An 18,408-nucleotide genomic window follows, 5' to 3' on the forward strand; every position below is an offset into this window, starting at 1 on the left:
ATCCTCTCCACTGTTCCCAACCATATTCCATCACCCCTTCCCCTCACTTCATCTACCAGTACCTGTGCCCTCATAAACCCTGGTACATATCCACTGACTAAATCACTTGTCTTTCTAAACCCCGCTCTCCAAATCACCCTGTTGTAGATTGTTTTCCCCTCAAATGTGATTTTTGGATTTAAAAAAACTGGTTGTGTCCACACCTGCTTCACGTTGTAACATTCATACTGCACACATTTCACAAACTCTCCCCACGCTTCCAACACCTCCTTGTAAAACTCAGACACTCCCCTCAACATACACTATATGGACAAAAGTATTGGGACACACCTCTTAATCACTGAATTCGGGTGTTTCATTCAGACCCATTGCCACAGCTGTATAAAACCAAGCAGCTAGCCATGCAGTCTGCATTTACAAAAATTTATGAAAGAATGGGTCGTTCTGAAGAGCTCAGTGAATTCAAGCATGGTACTGCCATAGGATGCCACCTTTAAGTCTGTTCGTGAAATTTCTTCCCTGCTAGATATTCCACAGTCAACTGTAGGTGGTATTATTGAAAAGTGGAAGCATTTAGGAACAACAGCAACTCATCCAAAGTAATTGAATCAAGTGCAACTGGACTTGGTATATATCTGAGAAGACGTTTCACCTCTCATCCAAGAGGCTTCATCAGTTTGTGCCTTTCTGACTAGACCAAGCTATTATTGTTGATGTATTTTATCCATTGTTTTATAGCACTTTGAGGTTTCTCTGAAATGTAAAGTGCATTTACAAATAAAATGTACTATTATTATTATTATAGGTATTGATATGCGTGGCTCTTTGTGATCCGATGTTAAGCAGCGACGGTCGTTGGGGGTGTTAGTTTGGACTTCGTTAGTGCTCCATTCAGTGGTCATGAGTCGTTGGAGCCGTTAGTGACCAACTGTTGTTCTTGGAGGCTAAGCTTCTTGAGTCTCCTGGGTAGAGATGAAAGGACAGCATTGTAAGTGGGAGATAGGTGGTGTCGCAGACCTCCTCCTCTGTTGAGGGATGTTTTTTCCAGTTTCGCATAGATGGCTTCCTTCACCCCTCTTTCAAACCATCTATCTTCCCTGTCCAAAATGTGTACGTTGCTGTCCTCGAAGGAGTGTGTCTTCTCCTTTAGGTGTAGATAAACTGCTGAGTCTTGTCCTGAGGAGTTTGGCCTTCTGTGTTAGGTGATCCGTTTGTGTAGTGCTTGTTTGGTTTCTCCTATGTATAGGTCAGTGCAATCCTCATTGCATTGTACAGCATACACCAGATTGCTTTTCCGGGTGTGTGGTACACGGTCTTTGGGATGAACCAGTCTTTGTCGGAGTATGTTGCTGGGTTTGAAGTATACCGGGATGCGGTGTTTGTTAAAAATTCTCCTGAGTTTCTCGGAGACCCCAGAAACATACAGGATGACTGTGTTATTCCTTCTGTTCCTTTTCTACTCAAGTCAAAACTAACACCCCCAACAACCGTCACTGCTTACATCGGATCACAAAGAGCCACGCATATCAATACCTCTGATAACGACGGGCATTGCTAAACATCGGAACACAAAGAGCCATGGACATCATTAGCTCTGATAACGACTCCAAAGAGGATAAATGTCTGAGTTTCATCACCAGCCAGTCAGACTAGCTTGGTCTAGTCAGAAAGGCACGAACTGATGAAGCCTCTTGGATGAGAGGCGAAACGTCTTCACAGATATATACCAAGTCCAGTTGCACTCGATTCAATTACTTTGGATAACCATGACCTGGATGAATGAGAACATTCACAGACAACAGCAACTCAGCCATGAAGTGGCAGACCACGTAAAGTCACACAGCGGGGTCAACGAGTGCTGAGGCACATAGTGCGTAAAAATTCGCCAACGCTCTGTTGAATTAATAACTGCAGAGTTCAAAACTTCCTCTGGCATTAACATCAGCACAAAAACTGTGCGCCAGGAGCTTCATGGAATGGCTTGCCATGGCCGAGCAGCTGCATGCAAGCCTTACATCACCAAGCACAACGCCAAGCGTTGGAAGGAGTGGTGTAAAGCACGCTGCCACTGGACTCTGGAGCAGTGGAAATGTGTTCTGTGGAGTGATGAATCACGCTTCTCTGTCTGGCAGTCTAATGGACGAGTCTGGGTTTGGCGGATGCCAGGAGAATGTTACCTGCCTGACTAAATTGTGCCAACTGTAAAGTTTGGTGGAGGAGGGATAATGGTATGGAGTTGTTTTTCAGGGGTTGGGCTAGGCCCCTTAGTTCCAGTGAAGGGAAATGTTAATGCTTCAGCATACCAAGACATTTTGGACATTTCTATGCTTCCAACTTTGTGGGAACAGTTTGGGGAGGGCCTTTTTTCTGTTCCAGCATTACTGAGCCCCACTGCACAAAGCAAGGTCCATTAAGACACGGTTGGGGGAGTTTGGTGTGGAAGAACTTGACTGGCCCGCACAGAGCCCTGACCTCAACTACATTGAACACCTTTGAGATGAACTAGAATGGAAATTGCGAGCCAGGTCTTCTCGCCTAACATCAGTGCCTGACTTCACAAATGCTCTTCTGGATGAATGGGCAAAAACTTCCACAGACACACTCCACAATCTTGTGGAAAGCCTTCCCAGAAGAATGGAAGCTGTTATAGCTGCAAAGGGGGGACCAACTCCATATTAATGCCTATGGATTTAGAACGGGATGTCATAAAAGCTCCAGTAGGTGTAATTGCCAGGTGAGCCAATATTTTTGTCCATAGTGTATCTTTCTTCATTTGCATATACACTCCACTCTCCTCACACCAACCAATTATAAATTGCCTCCCTTAAAAACACCTTCCATATATGAGCTCTCTTGTTTCTTAAGTATCTAACCATCATTTTCACCTTAAGTGCTTTCTTTTTCAACCCTAATCTTCATAGTCATTTTCCATCACCTCCTTTACTATCCTAACTCCCTTCCCATCCCACAGAAAATCACTCACCATTCTTTCCACCTCCTTCAACACTCTCAGGCACATCCAACACATTCATTATATACACAATCATACTCATAACTAATCCATTCACAACCATCACCTTCACTTTCAGCTTCAACCCTCTTATGTTTCCAAAACTCCAATGCCTTCCTAATCTTATTCAATATCTCTTCATACTGTATATCTCTATCTTCCTTATCTCCCCAATCCCTAAATTCACACCTAACACCCTGAAATAATCATTCTTCTCTTTTAATCCTATTCCTAAATCTTCTGTACTTGCCCCTATATACATAATTTCTGACTTATCTATGTTTACTTTAGCCCCAGATGCCCTACCATACAGCTCTAAACTACGTAATACCTCAACTACACTTTCCTTGTCCTTTACTGTAACTGTTGTGTCATCTGCATACTGACAAACTAAACTAATCAGCTCTCCTGGTAGCTCTATAATTAATTCTATCATTTCCCTTCAGTAGTGCCACTATCGGTTCTGCCAACAAGGAATACAGCAGAGCCGATAGGGGACAGGGGACACCCTTGCCTGACTGACATCTCTATCTTAAATTTGTGTCTGTGACTATCCCATTGATTATAATACAACTAACTGCTCTATCATCCATTCTTCTGATCCATCCTACGAGCCTATGTTCAAAACCAAATTTCTCTAAGACCTTGTATAAATATCTGTGATCTACTCTATCAAATGCTTTATTCAAATCTAAACTAATAACTATCCCTCTTTTCTCTCCCTTCATAAAGTCAATAGTGTCTCTGATGCTACTTATTGTGTCTGCTATGTCCCTACCCTGTATGCTGTAAGCCTGTCTGTTTCCCACCACCGTTCCTATAACTCTTTTGATTCTGTTGGCTAATACTCTTGCTAATATTTTATAGTCATTATTTAACATGCTAAGTGGCCTATAGTTTTCTAATCTAGTCCTACTCCCTTTCTTGTAAATGATGCTGACTAACCCTGTTGACATACTACCCGGCATCTCATTCTTTTCTTCTATCCACCTAAATAATCTATGTAACACTGGCACTAATTTCTCTCTAAACTCTATGTAAAATTCACCAATTAAACCATCTATCCCTGGACTCTTGTTCCTACCTAACCCTGCTATTGCTGCCTCTGTTTCTCCTGTCCCTATGGCTCCCTCACACATCTCTCTATAATCATCACTTACTCTGACCTTCACCTTATCTAACACTTGTCCTATGCTGTCTTCATCAATCTGTTCTTACCTAAATAAATCCCTATAATAATCTTCTACTCTTTCAGCCATCCCTACAAAGTCTTCAATCTCTCTACCTTCCTTTCCTTCCACTTTTTCTAAATAATTCTTTTGTTTCATCTTTTCTAACCCTAAAAAATACTTTGTACATTTCTCTCCTTCAACTACATATCTCGCCCTGCTTCTAACTATTGCTCCCTACACACTTTTGTTCTATCTCCTTCAGTTCATCTTTATTCTAATATATTCCCCTAAATCATAACCTACCTCCCTATCTGCCCTCTCTGCCTCTCCAGTTAACTCTCCCTTTAGCCTCCTCTCTCTTTTTCTTTCTATCTTACTTCTGCCTCTGCTATAATCTATACTCAATCTTTAACTGTTCTTTCACACTCTCCCTCCACTTCCCAATGTTCTCCTCATACATACTCTCATTCTTTCTTCTCATTATACACTCTCTCACCATCTTCTTATATATCTCATCTTTCAGCAGTCACCATTCAGACACCACAACCCCCCTCCTCTCCTCGCTACACTTTGCTCCACGCTAAACCTAACATCAAGTGATCACTAATTATCATGTCTTTGTATTCTATTTCCCCCATCTTATCTACTATGCTCTTCGTGCTCAAAACTAAATCTATCCTGCTCTGTTTTAACACCCCTTTCACTGTTTGTCTCCTGGAAAAAGCCCTCCCCTCTGGATTCCTCTCTCTCCACGCGTCTATCAGCCCTTTTACTCTCATCATTTCTTTCAACACACTTCTCGATGAGTCGCTCTGAAATCTCCCACTCGCAGTTGCGTGCAACCTTCCACACCATACATTAAAGTCACCCACTACCATACAGTTCTCACCAACCATCCCTCCCAATTCCGCAAAAAAAAAACCTCCTCTCTCTCTCATCGTTCGGTGCATACACATTCAACAATTGAAATGTTTTACCGAAAATACTCAAAAGAAATCCCTATCGCTCTCCCTTCACCATCATCCACACATTTTCTGACATTCTAAACTACAACTCTTTTCACTAATATTGCAACCCCTCTTGTTCTGACTCCACCATTGTTCACATACATTTCTCCTATCCATTCTCTCTCAAACTCTCTCATTCACGCCTCATCCCAATGTATCTCTTGTAAACATAAAATATCAGACTTACATACCATGAAGGTTTGCTGTCTCTTAAATCTTATCCCGTAGCCCATTTGTATTAAAGGAGGTGATTTTAACCATCAAAAATATACAGTTAGGTCCATAAGTATTTGGACAGTGACACAATATTTGCAGTTTTGCCCCTGTACACCACCACAGTGGATTTGACATGAAGTATTTGAGATGTGATTGAAGAGTAGATTTTCAGCTTTAATTTAATGGGTTGGATAAAAATATGGCATTAACTTTTCAGGAACTACAGCCATGGATATACAGGGTCACCCCATTTTCAGAGGCTCAAAAGTAATTGGACAAACAAACATAACTATGATTATAACAATTATATTTAATGTTTGGAGGGAAATCCTTTGCCGTCAACTACTGTCTGAAGTCCGGAATCCATCGACATCTTCAAATTCTGAGTTTCCTCCTTTGAAATGCTCTGCCAATACTTAACGGCAGCTGCCTTCAGTTGCTGGTTGTTTGTGGGTCTTTTGGCCATTAGTTTGATCTTCAGCAAGTGAAAAGCATGCTCAATTGGGTTGAGGTCAGGTGACTGACTTGGTCACTGATGAATATTCCATTTTTCTGCCTTGAGAGACTCGGGTTGCTTTCTCAGCTTGTTTTGTGTCATTATCCATCTGCAGTATGAAGCGCCGTCCTCTCAGTTTTGTGACATTTGGCTAAATCTGAGCAAATGGTATATCCTTATAAACATCACAATCCATCCTGCTACTTCTGTCAGTAGTCACATCATCAATAAACACCAATGACCAAGTTCCACTGGCAACCATACATGCCCATTTCATAACACTACCTCCACCATGTTTGACAGATGATATGGTATACTGAGAATCATGAGCTTTTCCTTTTGTTCTCCACACTTTTCCTCTTCACATCCTACTGGTACAAGTTAATCATTGCTTCATCTGTCCAAAGAACCTTGTTCCAGAACTGGGTAGGTTTTTAGATGTTTTTAAACACAGTCTAATCTGGCCTTCCTGTTCTTAAGTGACACCAATGGTTTTCACCTTGTCGTAAACCCTCTGTATTTATTTTCATGCAGGCGTCTCTTGATTGTAGACTTGGACAATGATACCCCTACCTCTCAAAAGTGTTTTTGACTTCACTAGATGTTGTGAATGTCTTTGTCTTCACTAGGAAAAGAATTCTGCGATCATCCACTGTAGCTGTGCTCCGTGGTCTTCCCAGCCTTTTGGTGTTGCTGAGCTTACCAGTGCATTCTTTCTTTTTAAGAATGTACCAAAATGTTGATTTGGCCACTCCTGAAGTGTCTACTATCCATCTGATAGATTTCCTTTGCTTTTTCAGCCTAATGATGGCCTCCATCACTTGTATTGACACCTCTATGGACTTCATGTTGAGTTCCGATGAACAGCTACCAAATGCAAATGTAAATACTTGGAAAGAACTCCAGACCTTTTATCTGCTTAAGTTGTCATGGAATAATGATGGAAAAGGTCTTACTTGCCCATGAAACCACTCGTTAATCAAGTGTCCAATTACTTTTGATCCTCTGAAAATAGGGTGACCATATATAAAACTGGCTGTAATTCCTGAACGGTTAATGCAATATTTTTGTCCAACCCCTTAAATTAAAGCTGAAAGTCCACACTTCAATCACATATTGGTTACATCATTTCAGATCCACTGTGGTGGTGTACAGGGGCAAAATTACAAATATTGTGTCACTGTCCAAATACTTATGGACCTAACTGTAAGTGTAAAGAGATGTCCCATTTTAACCACTTTCTTTTATTTTCTACCAGATCTCCTCCCTTTTGAGGTTATCCTATTTATAGACAGCTGTACTTGTTTGTTCTACTTACTATCTGTATTGTTCGAAATAACCCACTGCCCCCCTCCCTTCTCTACCCCAGAAGCCTCCCCTGCTTCCCCACTGTTCTTCTTCCCTTCATTCACTCTCACCACCACTTCGTCTTTCTTCTTCTCTCCTTTCTCATTTCTCAGCTTACTGTCCTTGTGGTTGCTGGTCTCCTCAGTCTCCTTCTCACCTTCTGCCTCCATTGGTGCATCCTCAGCTGCCGTCTCGTCTTCCTCTCCTTCTTGCTCCACCACCTCCTCCATCTGCTCTCTGTCATCATCTTCACTTACAAAGTTCTCCTCTGCTCCCACCTCTTCTTCTCCACTTCCTTCTCCTTCTCTCTGCCGCTCTTCCTCTTCTCTCCCCGTCTCTCTCCACTCGTCACAGTCTCTGGCGTAGTATCCCCTCTTGCTGCATTTAAAGCAAGTAAACTCTGGGCACTCTCTAAAAATGTGCCCAGGTTTAATGCAGAGTCTGCACACATGAACTTGTCTGTCATGAATGACTCTTAAGTATTCTGCACCTCTTAAGAGTCAAATTTTGTTGAGCAGGGGAGTGAACGGACCTGGTCGTTGAAACGTAGTTCAACAAATCTCGTTCCGTCAGCTATTCCTGTTCCAGGCCACATGTGTTGTTTAAGTGGCGATAACGCCTTCACTCCACATTCTCCCAGTTTTGCCAGTATCTTCCAGTCCTCCAAATAGACACGCAGGTTGATGAAGGACTCCACCACGTCATTGTTTGTGATGTCTTTGGCATGAATCATTGCCCCTTTCACTCGCACACCGTCCATCAGTTTGGATTTCCCGTCCTCATCCTTCACTGTGACTTCAAAAGACTTCTCTCCTCTAACTCTGCAACCAACTACCTCAACACACTCTTTCGTCACCCCCTCCAATATTTCCATCATGGTAACTCTTCACCTTCCTCTACCTCCACTTCCACCATCAACTCTTTGCCGTATTTCTCTCTCCTTTCTCCACATTCTTCTCCACTGTTTTTCTGTCATTCGCCATCTGTTCGCTCGTTTGTTCCGTTTCCTCTCTCATTGTCGTTGTTTTCTTTCCGGTTTTCATTTATTTTATTCCCCTTCGTCGCTTCACTTTCCATGTTTTTATCATTCTCTCTGTCGTTCTGAATATTCGTCATTTGATCCTTTCCATTGTTCGTAGCCGTGATTCCCATCAGAAAAAAAAACAAAAAGCCGCACACACACACAAGTCACAGATGCTAACAGTAGTGGGGTTTCAATAAAATGTCAAGCGAATTTTAAGCAAACTGTTGAAAATTCGCAAAAAAAAAAAAAAAGCGAATTAGGCGCATTGATGCGCGTTTCCATTAACTGGTTTGTAGCAAATTAACTAGGCTACGCAAAAAAATATTTGTGATGCCATTAAGTGACACTTCAGTAGAACAAGCGGCCTTCTACAAATATCATTTATAAGGCACAAGAAACACAGGCTTGTATTCCCTACTCCAAGTGTAAATATGAAGGGTCCGCAGGTGGTTTAGCGGTCTAAGTGTCGGCTTTGTGTCGATGCAGTTGCCCACTGAGGACCGGGATTCGCGCCCCGGTCTCGTCAGATCCGACTATGGCTGGACTTGATGAAGCAGCAATAATTGGCAACGCTGTCTTCGGGAGGGGGGCGGAGTCGGCTTGTGTTCGCTACATGAATGCGTCTCTGTGTGTGTGTCGGAAAAAAAAAATCAGTGGTTCGGCCTGGATTCGCCTTGTCATGAAAGTGGGGAGGCGTCTCCCTCGAGACTGCCGGCCGGAGAGATGCAGTTGGCGAACGCATGTAGAAGGAGAGCGGGTGTTTGAACTAAAATAGGGATCGATTGGCTACTAAATTGGGAGAAAAAGGGAAAAATCATAAATAAATAATCCAAAAAAAATGATGTGAACGACATGCTGGAATCTTGTGTGTCCGCAGAGGTAGGTGGATGTTGGCTGCCAGGGGTTGAATGGTGTTGGTTGTGAGGGGTAGACTGGTGGTGGCTATGGGAGCTAGACCACTGTTGGTTGTAGGATATCGATGGCTGTTGGCTGTAGGGGGTAGACTGTTGGTGAGGGGCAAATGAGGGTGTTTGGAAATGGCCTTGCACTGTGTTGTTGCTCTGTTTCCCTGAATCAGCCATTACCTCACATGCACGTGCCTGCCTCTCTGCTGCTGGTGCACAGCGCTCAAAGCACTGCACTGCTTGACCCAGAACAGTGGAAATGTACTGCATGGTCGCTTGGTCTTTCTCTGCTTGATCCTGCTGTTGTTTCAGGATGGTATCAAAGATGGCTGTCATGTCCCCTGCTCTTAAAATGGGCCTTGTATTTGTTGTGGAATGTGTCCAGAATCTTTGGCGACTTGACGGTCCTGACCTCTCGAGCTGGGAATGGGATATGTCTGATTCATTTGAAGATCTGTCACCATCTGCTTCCAATGAGGCCACAGAGTCAGGCCTATCTGGTGATTCTGCTATATTTAAAAGGAAAAGGTTGTCAGTAGGCTATATTTCTCATTTATTTCTCAAAACTTCCCTTCCCCATCCTAATAGTAGTTCTAGGACACGTGAACACGGCATGTCATCCTAGACCTTATGTCTTAGCAGTGTAGTTGCTAAAGAGAAGATAGGCTTCAGTTAGCCTACAACATTTTTGAACAATAAGTGGATACAAGAGCTATACATTCCACAAGTTGTGAATTAGGGCTATACAGTAGCCTACCTTCACTATCAGCATTGCTCTCATCTCTTTCATCTTGTCCATCGGATAAAGCGCTCGGTACTTGATCTACAGTATTTCAAAAATGGTTGCCCCCATTAGCTAGCAAGTATTCTACACAAAATGATGAGAAAATAGGGTAGCATGCAGTTTCCTATGTTCAACAAAAATTCGATTTTAAAATAACTTAATACCAACCTGAGCCGTTGATAGTAGAGCTTAGAGATGTAACGATGGGCCTCTGGCCGAGAATTTGCTCCATTTCCTCGAAAAACCTACATTTTATTTGGTTTCTCCCACCAGCACCACTTTGAGACATCTCTCGTCTATCGGACATGTACTGCTGCTTCAGACTTCCATTTAGTACGCAAAACAATCCAGGGCTTGTCAAATCCTCTTGCGAGCATTTCATTATGTAATTCCTGGTAGATTGTTGCTTTACATTGCTGTCTTCCATCCAAAATTGAAGTTACGTTTCTCTCGTGGATGAGAGCAAGGAATATTTTGGTCTCCTCATCGGTCCACATGTTCCTGTTACCAGCAATGTTTTCGCGCATGTGAATGTGAACAGGAAGACGCCTACAGTGGAAACAGCTGGCCACGTAAGGTAAATATTCGCTATGTCAGAATTAATTCGGCAAAGGTGTTTCCATTTACCATTTTGCGCATTAACTCTGTTTCAAATCAGGCTAAAACCACCTCAAGCGAGCATACTAACTTTGATGCAGATTAGAGGAGTTCGCCCGAAGTTGATTCAAATTTTGCCCTTTCCATTAACTTTTTTAATGCGATATGTCCATAATGCGCCTTAACACCCTTTATGGAAACCAACCTAATGCTGTTGTAGCTAACAGTGTTATTAGCTTATGCCTGTTTTATTGGTAAAGTATATACACGGAAAATATCAATAATGTGAGGTCACTAACACATCAACACAAAACACACAACACCGCTCTAAGATGTGTTGTGAAATATAAGGCGTAATAGCTATGTTCCACTTATGTTATAAAGGTGAACAGCTCTCGAAAACGTGCACTCACGTCGACTTCTTCAGATGAAAAAAAAATTCTCAGCTAAATTTTGCAATGACAATTGTTGACGTAACCATTTCCAGCTCAGTGTGATGAAATTGCTAAGCTAACATCTACAAAAGTACAAATACTGTGCATGAACAGTGTTTTATCTGTGTGTGTGTGTGTGTGTGTGTGTGTCAGGAGACATCTAAAGAGACATAAAGCCAGTACCACATCCACACCCTGTCAGTGCTCTCACCTGTTCTGTCTGTGGCAGACAGTGTGGATCGCGGATTGGACTTTACAGCCATAAGAAGACTCACAAGTAACATAGGCAGGATTGTCATCATCGGACACGATATACAACCTTAAGCTAAGTAAGCTAAGTGTGTGTGTGGGGGGGGGGTGGGGGGGGTGATAACAAAACATAGCTTTGCTCATATTTTACGTGTGGGTTTAATAATAGTGACCTGAACACCTGGAAAAGCTATAAGGTGGCCAGAAGATCAAAAATAATCATCCCACAACAGAGATCATAGACAGGATCAAATCCAGCAACAGCCAAGAAACCAATATTCGCTCATTCACTGAAAGTCACTCTACATATTAGCAACAGCTGAATGCAAATGTAATTTAAAAGGTTGTGCTTTACCTGTGGCTACAGCAGTGCTGTTGGGCTGGCTGCTGGTACTGCTAACGTCTACGTACAGTTCATCCTCTGCTTCTGTGGAGGAGGGGGAAGACGACTCGCTACTCAGCTCCTCACTCGAGCTACTGGTGCTGTGGAGCAGGGCATATTTCCTACGAGCAATCACTTCGCGTTTCTTCCTCTGGAGAAGCAGTCGCTCTTTTTGCTTCTGGGTCCGCTGGGCCCCACCAGGTTTGACAAAGCGCTTCCTATGTAGAGGTCGCCTGCTGCTAGGACACGGTCGTTTCAGCAGCACCGGCTCAGCCTCTGACCGCACCCACTTTTGTGAGCGACTCCCTCGAGTTCGACCCAAAACAGGGCGCAACCCTGCCCCGGTCCCCCCACTGGATGTCAGCGCAGGGGCCTTATGCTGGCCCCCGGCTGCTCCTGCCTCTCCCTCATCCTCTGAGCTGAGAGTGTCAGAGTCCCCAAATCTCAGGCTGGAGGATGGGGAAGAGGCACAGTCACTGAAAGAGGACTCGTGATTATGTTCATCCTCACTGGGCTGCTCCAAGAGTTCTACCCTGGGACGCTGAGGGGCCAGTGAACTCTCACTAATGTGGTCCTCCTTCAGGGAGCAGTCTGAAGGCCCTGCCTGTTGGCTCTTGCGCTTTTTACGTCCAGGGAGGCTTCTATCTGAGTCCCTACGTGCTCCCGTGTCCCTCAAGGACCTGTGCCTGGACTCGGCACATAAAGTTGCAAACTCGCTGCCTGCCTTTCCAATCACCTCCATGTTACCAGGGAAGCTCTTGGCAGCTTCCATTGGCTCTGGGTTGACCAGCGGCTCCTTCAGGTGCTCCTGTCTGCCCGGGGCCTCGGATGACACCTCACTCTTCATGGCAGCAGGTACTCACAGATCAAACACCAAGCACGCTCACTATGCTTCCTGGGTGTCTTTCAGTGGCATCTCAGTTTACCTAAGGTAAGGTGAAGGAGGGCAGAGGGGGGAAAAAAGAGGGGATGTGAGCTCCATGAATACTTCCAAAGGAGAGTGACAGTTAGGGCAATATTATCACTAGTTGACTTGTAATTGTACTGTATGGGGATGAAATCCAGACATTGTCATGTTACTATGATAAACAATTTATTTGAACACCAACCTGTCAAACAAGTATCCAAATATTCGGATATTCAGGGGCTGCCCCATAAAGTTTACATTATTTACATTAGTAAACAGTTCAATGTGATGAACCTCAGTTGAATTCTTAACTATGGTATTTTTGCATATGCAAGCAGATGATGATTTATCATGTAAAATTTGCTGCAATTATTATCATATTTTACATAGCATCCAGCACTAGTGACAGTTTACCAATCAATACCTTTCAGCCGATTCAACTTTACATGACATCTAATGCCAGTTTGGCAAAAATTTGTACCAGTTCTACAACGCCAAAAAGTGCAAGCGATTCCTCACTAGATACCCCCCCCATATTCTCCACAATTGTATCCAGCCAATTACTCCACTTGCTCCACCCCCTCTGCCGATACGGGGAGGGCTGCAGACTACCACATGCCTCCTCCGATACATGTGGAGTCGCAGCCACTTCTTTTCACCTGACAGTGAGGAGTTTCACCAGGGGAACGTAGTGCATGGGAGGATCACGCTATTCCCCCCAGTTCCCCTTCCAACTGACCAGAGGAGACGATAGTGCAGCGACCAGGCCGCATACCCATATCCGGCTTCCCACCTGCAGACACGGCCAATTGTGCCTGTAGGGACGCCCGACCAAGCTGGAGGTACCGAAGGGATTCGAACCGGTGAGCCCCATGTTGGTAGGCAATGGAATAGACCGCCATGCTACCCGGACGCCCCCCACTAAATACTAAACTAAACATAAAGCCAAATATAAGTCTGGACAGCAAGCAAAAAACAAAAACAAAAACCTTAATGTTCTCGAAAAAAAAATATCCCAAAGGCTGAAGTGAACCCTCTGGTATTCATTTGATTATCATCAAAGTTCTTTGCATCTTAGCTCAAAGTCCAAAACATAATTAAAAAAAAAATTCGATTCTTTATATATAATAAATAAAAAGTCAATACACCGTTTTGTCTAGTTATATATACCACACATTTCACTCCATAACTTTGGTTAGCAGAGGCAGCCTCACGGGCGGTATTCTCTACTGACTTAAAACACCAGCTCGCTAAGATTTCGCAATTTCCACCTTCGTAAAACTTTTATTGGCTTGGTCTGGACTGTTGAAGGACTTAGACATAGAAGGTTGTTTTGAATTCATACTCCCACCTTTTCTCAAGCTGCTATAGCATTTATCATACTTGCAATATGCTAACCCCCCCCCCTTCATTATAATAGCTCATCCTTGCTACAGCTACAATTTCTGTCCAATTTTGTAATCTGGGGAAATGTGAGTCTTCCTCCAATGACTGTTCTGTAGCATTTGTCTTCTTGAGAGAAACCGATCAACAGCCATCATTAACTGCCGTTAACTATAAACATCCACGTCCCAAATTCTGAGTCATCACAGCAGCTCTTTATAAAATGTCCCACAATGCATGTCAGCACTGATTTACAGACAAAATTTTAACCTTTAAATCAGAAAACCTTGAGTTTTTTTAAAGATCTACCAGGAACTGGTGTATAAGTTTCAAAATAAATACAAATCGATATTTATTCTTCTTTGGACAAAATTGTGACAAAGAATTATAAAAAATCTTTCTAAATCCCGTACAGAGGATTTAGATGGATGGTCAAAGTTGACAATATCATTAGCCACTCGAATCCCTACTGCAAAAATTAACCTACTCCCAAGGCTTGTTTCTTATAGCAGTATGTTGCAGAGAGGTCCCTCAGTGGGGTTATTGGGATAGATTGCAAAATCTTGTCTTAAAGTTCATATGGAAAAGGACAAAAACCAGAGATTAGAACTACAATACTCCAGCAGGATAACAGATGGCGAGGTTTAAATGGCCCAAATTTTGAATTGTATTATTTATCTTATTGATGTGCTTACCTTGGGTTCTTGTGTACACATTATATTTCTGTATTTTTCATATTATTTACCCCCCCCCCCAATTGTACTTGGCCAATTACGCCACTCTCCGAGCTGTCCCGGTCGCTGCTCCACCCCCTCTGCCGATCCGGGGAGGGCGGCATACTACCACATGCCTCCCCCGATACATGTGGAGTCACCAGCCGCTTCTTTTCACCTGACAGTGGAGTTTTGCCAGTAGTGCATGGGAGGATCACGTCATTCCCCCCGTTCCCCCTCCCCCCCGAACAGGCGCCTCGACCAACCAGAGGAGGCAATAGTGCAGCGACCAGGACACGCACCCACATCCAGCTTCCCACCTACAGACACGGCCAATTGTGTCTGTAGGGACGCCCGACCAAGCCAGAGGTAACACAGGGATTCGAATCAGCGATCCCCGTGTTGGTAGGCAACGGAATAGACCGCTACATTACCCGCATATAGTTTACTTTTGTATGTCATTCCATCTCACTATGTGAATGTAAATGTATATGCATTTATGATGCATGTGATTACCTTAGTGAAAAGATTTAGATATGTTGTGCAATGTCAACACGATATTTCAGTTACTTGATTTTGATATGTAACGCCTCCTCCGTAACGAAAGGTTAAAAAAAGGAAAACCAATAAAAATTTGGTCGCAAAAAAGAAATACAAATGTACACACAAAAAAAAATCATATAGTGTTAACAGATGTAGTGATGCACATACGTATACTGATAATTTTTGCACACAGTGCAGAAAAGACAAAACAACACGATCAAATGTTGCCTTTGTGATATGAAATAGCCTCAATCAGAATCAACCGACACATTTGCTTTGTTATTAATTCCAGGCAATGCATGACACGGACTGACATTCAAGGCCACAAAAGAGAAAATCCACCATAAAACAGAATTCACTAGCTATAGTGCTATGTGCTACCTCCCACAAGTAAAAAAAAGAAAAAGAAAAAGAAAAAAATAGGCAAAATTCTTTTCATGACACAATCAAAATCAAAATCCTGGAGCCACTCTGCAAACGAGAAATGGGAGAGTAAGGAGAATTTCATAGGAATATGAGCTTGACTTGCCAACTCAACCCTTAACTACACAAAATCAGATATCGACCTACTGTAAATAGTGCAACTACTGATGCTTTTCCATTTCCACATTTCTGAACAGAGAACAGAACCGTTCCAATAGCACTCTGTGAGCAAATAGTTTGGCATGGAGTGGTTCTAAACTGTGCTCATTTCTGGATTTTCGGCACCATTTGATAACTGTGCTGAACGCGGCCAGATTGTGCTGGTGGGAGGGCTCAATGACATTGGTATTCAATGATTGGAATTCCATTCACATCACATCCAGTGACACCATATCTCATAGAGTTCAGAGCCATTATTACATAATCTAGTGATCCCGCAGCATGTAGTGAAATCATAAGGAGCAGGCATATGTCTTTTACGATCAGAAAACAAAACGAAAATGCCTCAATCTGCATGAGGGTCAGCAGAGGAGACGCTTCTCATGTGCATTATGTAGAATGAAACCACTGCATGGGGTCACTTGTTGTTGTCATTGTAGTTTTTCTGTGGGACTCTTTTGTTCTGGCTTCAGCTCCAACGGTACTGGTAACACAAACGACAACCATGTGCACAACTCCTCGCCAACATGGTGTGATGCAGCGGACAACAGCAAAGGTATACCGGCGTCCGGGTAGCGTAGCGGTCTATTCCGTTGCCTACCAACATGGGGCTCACCGGTTCGAATCCCCGTGTTACCTCCGGCTTGGTCAGGCGTCCCTAGACACAATTGGCCATGTCTGCGGGTGGGAAGCCGGATGTGAGTATGTGTCCTGGTCGCTGCACTAACGCCTCCTTTGGTAAGTCGGGGCACCTGTTCGGGGGGGAGGGGGAACTGGGGGGAATAGTGTGATCCTCCGACACGCTATGTCCCCCTGGTGAAACTCCTCTCTGTCAGGTAAAAAGGAAGCGGCTGGCGACTCCACATGTATCGGAGGAGGCATGTGGTAGTCTGCAGCCCTCCCCGGATCAGCAGAGGGGGTGGAGCAGTGACCGAGATGGCTCTGAAGAGTGGAGTAATTGGCCAGATACAATTGGAGAGAAAAGGGGGGGGCGGGGTATACCAAGCCTTGTTTTCTAAGCCTCTGGCTTGATTCAGCTAAACTAATACAGAAAGAACTAAGGGTTCCAAGAAATGTGACAGGTTAATTGTGCCTGAGGATCGCTCTCTATTGTCATACCACTTTGTGCTATAATCAAATTTGTAGAATAATAAGACACAGTAAGGGTATTCCAGTAAAACCGATGAATTTCAATATAGCTAAACTTTACTCGGGAATTGAGCTCGTTTGGGATCGTTATATACAGATACATTTCACAAATGGCTTTTGCCTGATAGCATACAGTTTGAAGTGGCTACATAGCTGCTCATTGTTCATGTTCTGTTAATTGTTTATTTGCTCTTCTCTTTTCTATTGTTTTAACATTCTTCTTATTGATTTTGATTTTCAAAAAGAAGAAAACATCAACAATAACTCAGTGGCATATGCAAAACGTTTGCATAATAGGTCCAGGAAACAACACACCGCATTCATCTAGTCACCAGAGCACAGAAATATCAAACAATGGTATTGTACATAAACAGAACAATCCCTCAGCTCTGTCAATTATTTTCATGCCAAACTGCGCTTAATTCCAAGAAGATTTAGTGGTTTCTCCCATTTTTTTTTTACAATAAGAAGCATTCTCCCACCAATACAGTATCTCAACTTCTCTAACGTGACAACATTGGATATCAGGGATTTCCACAATTCAACAGGACAATCATCCCCAACCCACTTCTCATTATGGCCTTTCTAGCTAACATAATAATAATAATAATAAATAATAATAATACTCATATTTATACAGCGCTTTTCTAGACACCCAAAGCGCTTATGAGAACCGTTTCTTTGTGTACCTGCAAAGAATTCGGTATGCTTCCTAGTAAGCATAAAAGTGGGGGGCATAAAACACATGCACTAGACCAGGGGTCGGCAACTTCTGCTATCAAAAGAGCCATTTTTGGCCCCCCCCCCCCCCCAAAAAAAAATCTGTCTGGAGCCGTTAAACATATTTGAGCCTTATAATGAAAGTAACACAGTCAATTAAGTCGAAATTGGCTTATCAAAATTACTAGATAAGATGTATTTATTAATCCCCGTGGGGGAAATGATGCTCAGCATTTAACCCATCCCAACACACTGCAAACAGTGGGGAGCCATTAGCTAGGTCTGAATGAGCATTCATCAATCAAAGAAAGGTGAATCAGTTCATCTGGACACAACGTTTATTGACGGAAATGCTTCATCACTCATCTAAGTGACCTCTTCAGTCTAAATTGACTGCAGGTATCCCCACCCTTATAAACAATACAGTGGCATAATGACCGAAACCAACGATCGGTTTCATATGCAAATAGGATTGATCATTAACTAGAGTTACAATGGCCATGTGTACTATTTACAGAGGATTTGGGAATGTTGGCAATCACAGCATTGTAAGATGGTGACAGAAGAACTCTTACCCCCCCCCCCGGGTTCAGAGATGGTCGTTCGCTCTTGACATAGATGGCCTCTTTGACGCCCCATTCAAACCAGCATTCCTCCCTATCAAGGATGTGCACATTCTCATCCTTGAAAGAGTGGCCACTGGTCTGTAGATGGTGTAGACTGTGGAGTCCTGGCCTGATGTGTTAGCTCTCCTGTGTTGTGCCATCCTCTGAGCCAGCGTCTGTTTG

The 18,408-nt window shown here is 43.2% G+C and overlaps 1 protein-coding gene across 4 annotated transcripts in view; it reads right to left on the reverse strand.

Annotated features, from left to right (window-relative positions):
* The window catches only part of rnf111 (ring finger protein 111), a 68,431-nt gene that overhangs the window by 39,193 nt on the left and 10,830 nt on the right, over nucleotides 1-18,408 (reverse strand). For all 4 annotated transcript variants that reach the window (XM_056278091.1, XM_056278089.1, XM_056278090.1 and 1 more), the window contains exon 2: nucleotides 11,597-12,549. In XM_056278091.1, the coding sequence (XP_056134066.1) occupies nucleotides 11,597-12,470 (874 nt within the window). In that variant the 5' untranslated portion in view covers nucleotides 12,471-12,549. The remainder of the gene's footprint in view (nucleotides 1-11,596; nucleotides 12,550-18,408) is intronic.

This window comes from Lampris incognitus, chromosome 4 (genome assembly GCF_029633865.1).
Source record: "Lampris incognitus isolate fLamInc1 chromosome 4, fLamInc1.hap2, whole genome shotgun sequence".
Classification (NCBI taxonomy): domain Eukaryota; kingdom Metazoa; phylum Chordata; class Actinopteri; order Lampriformes; family Lampridae; genus Lampris; species Lampris incognitus.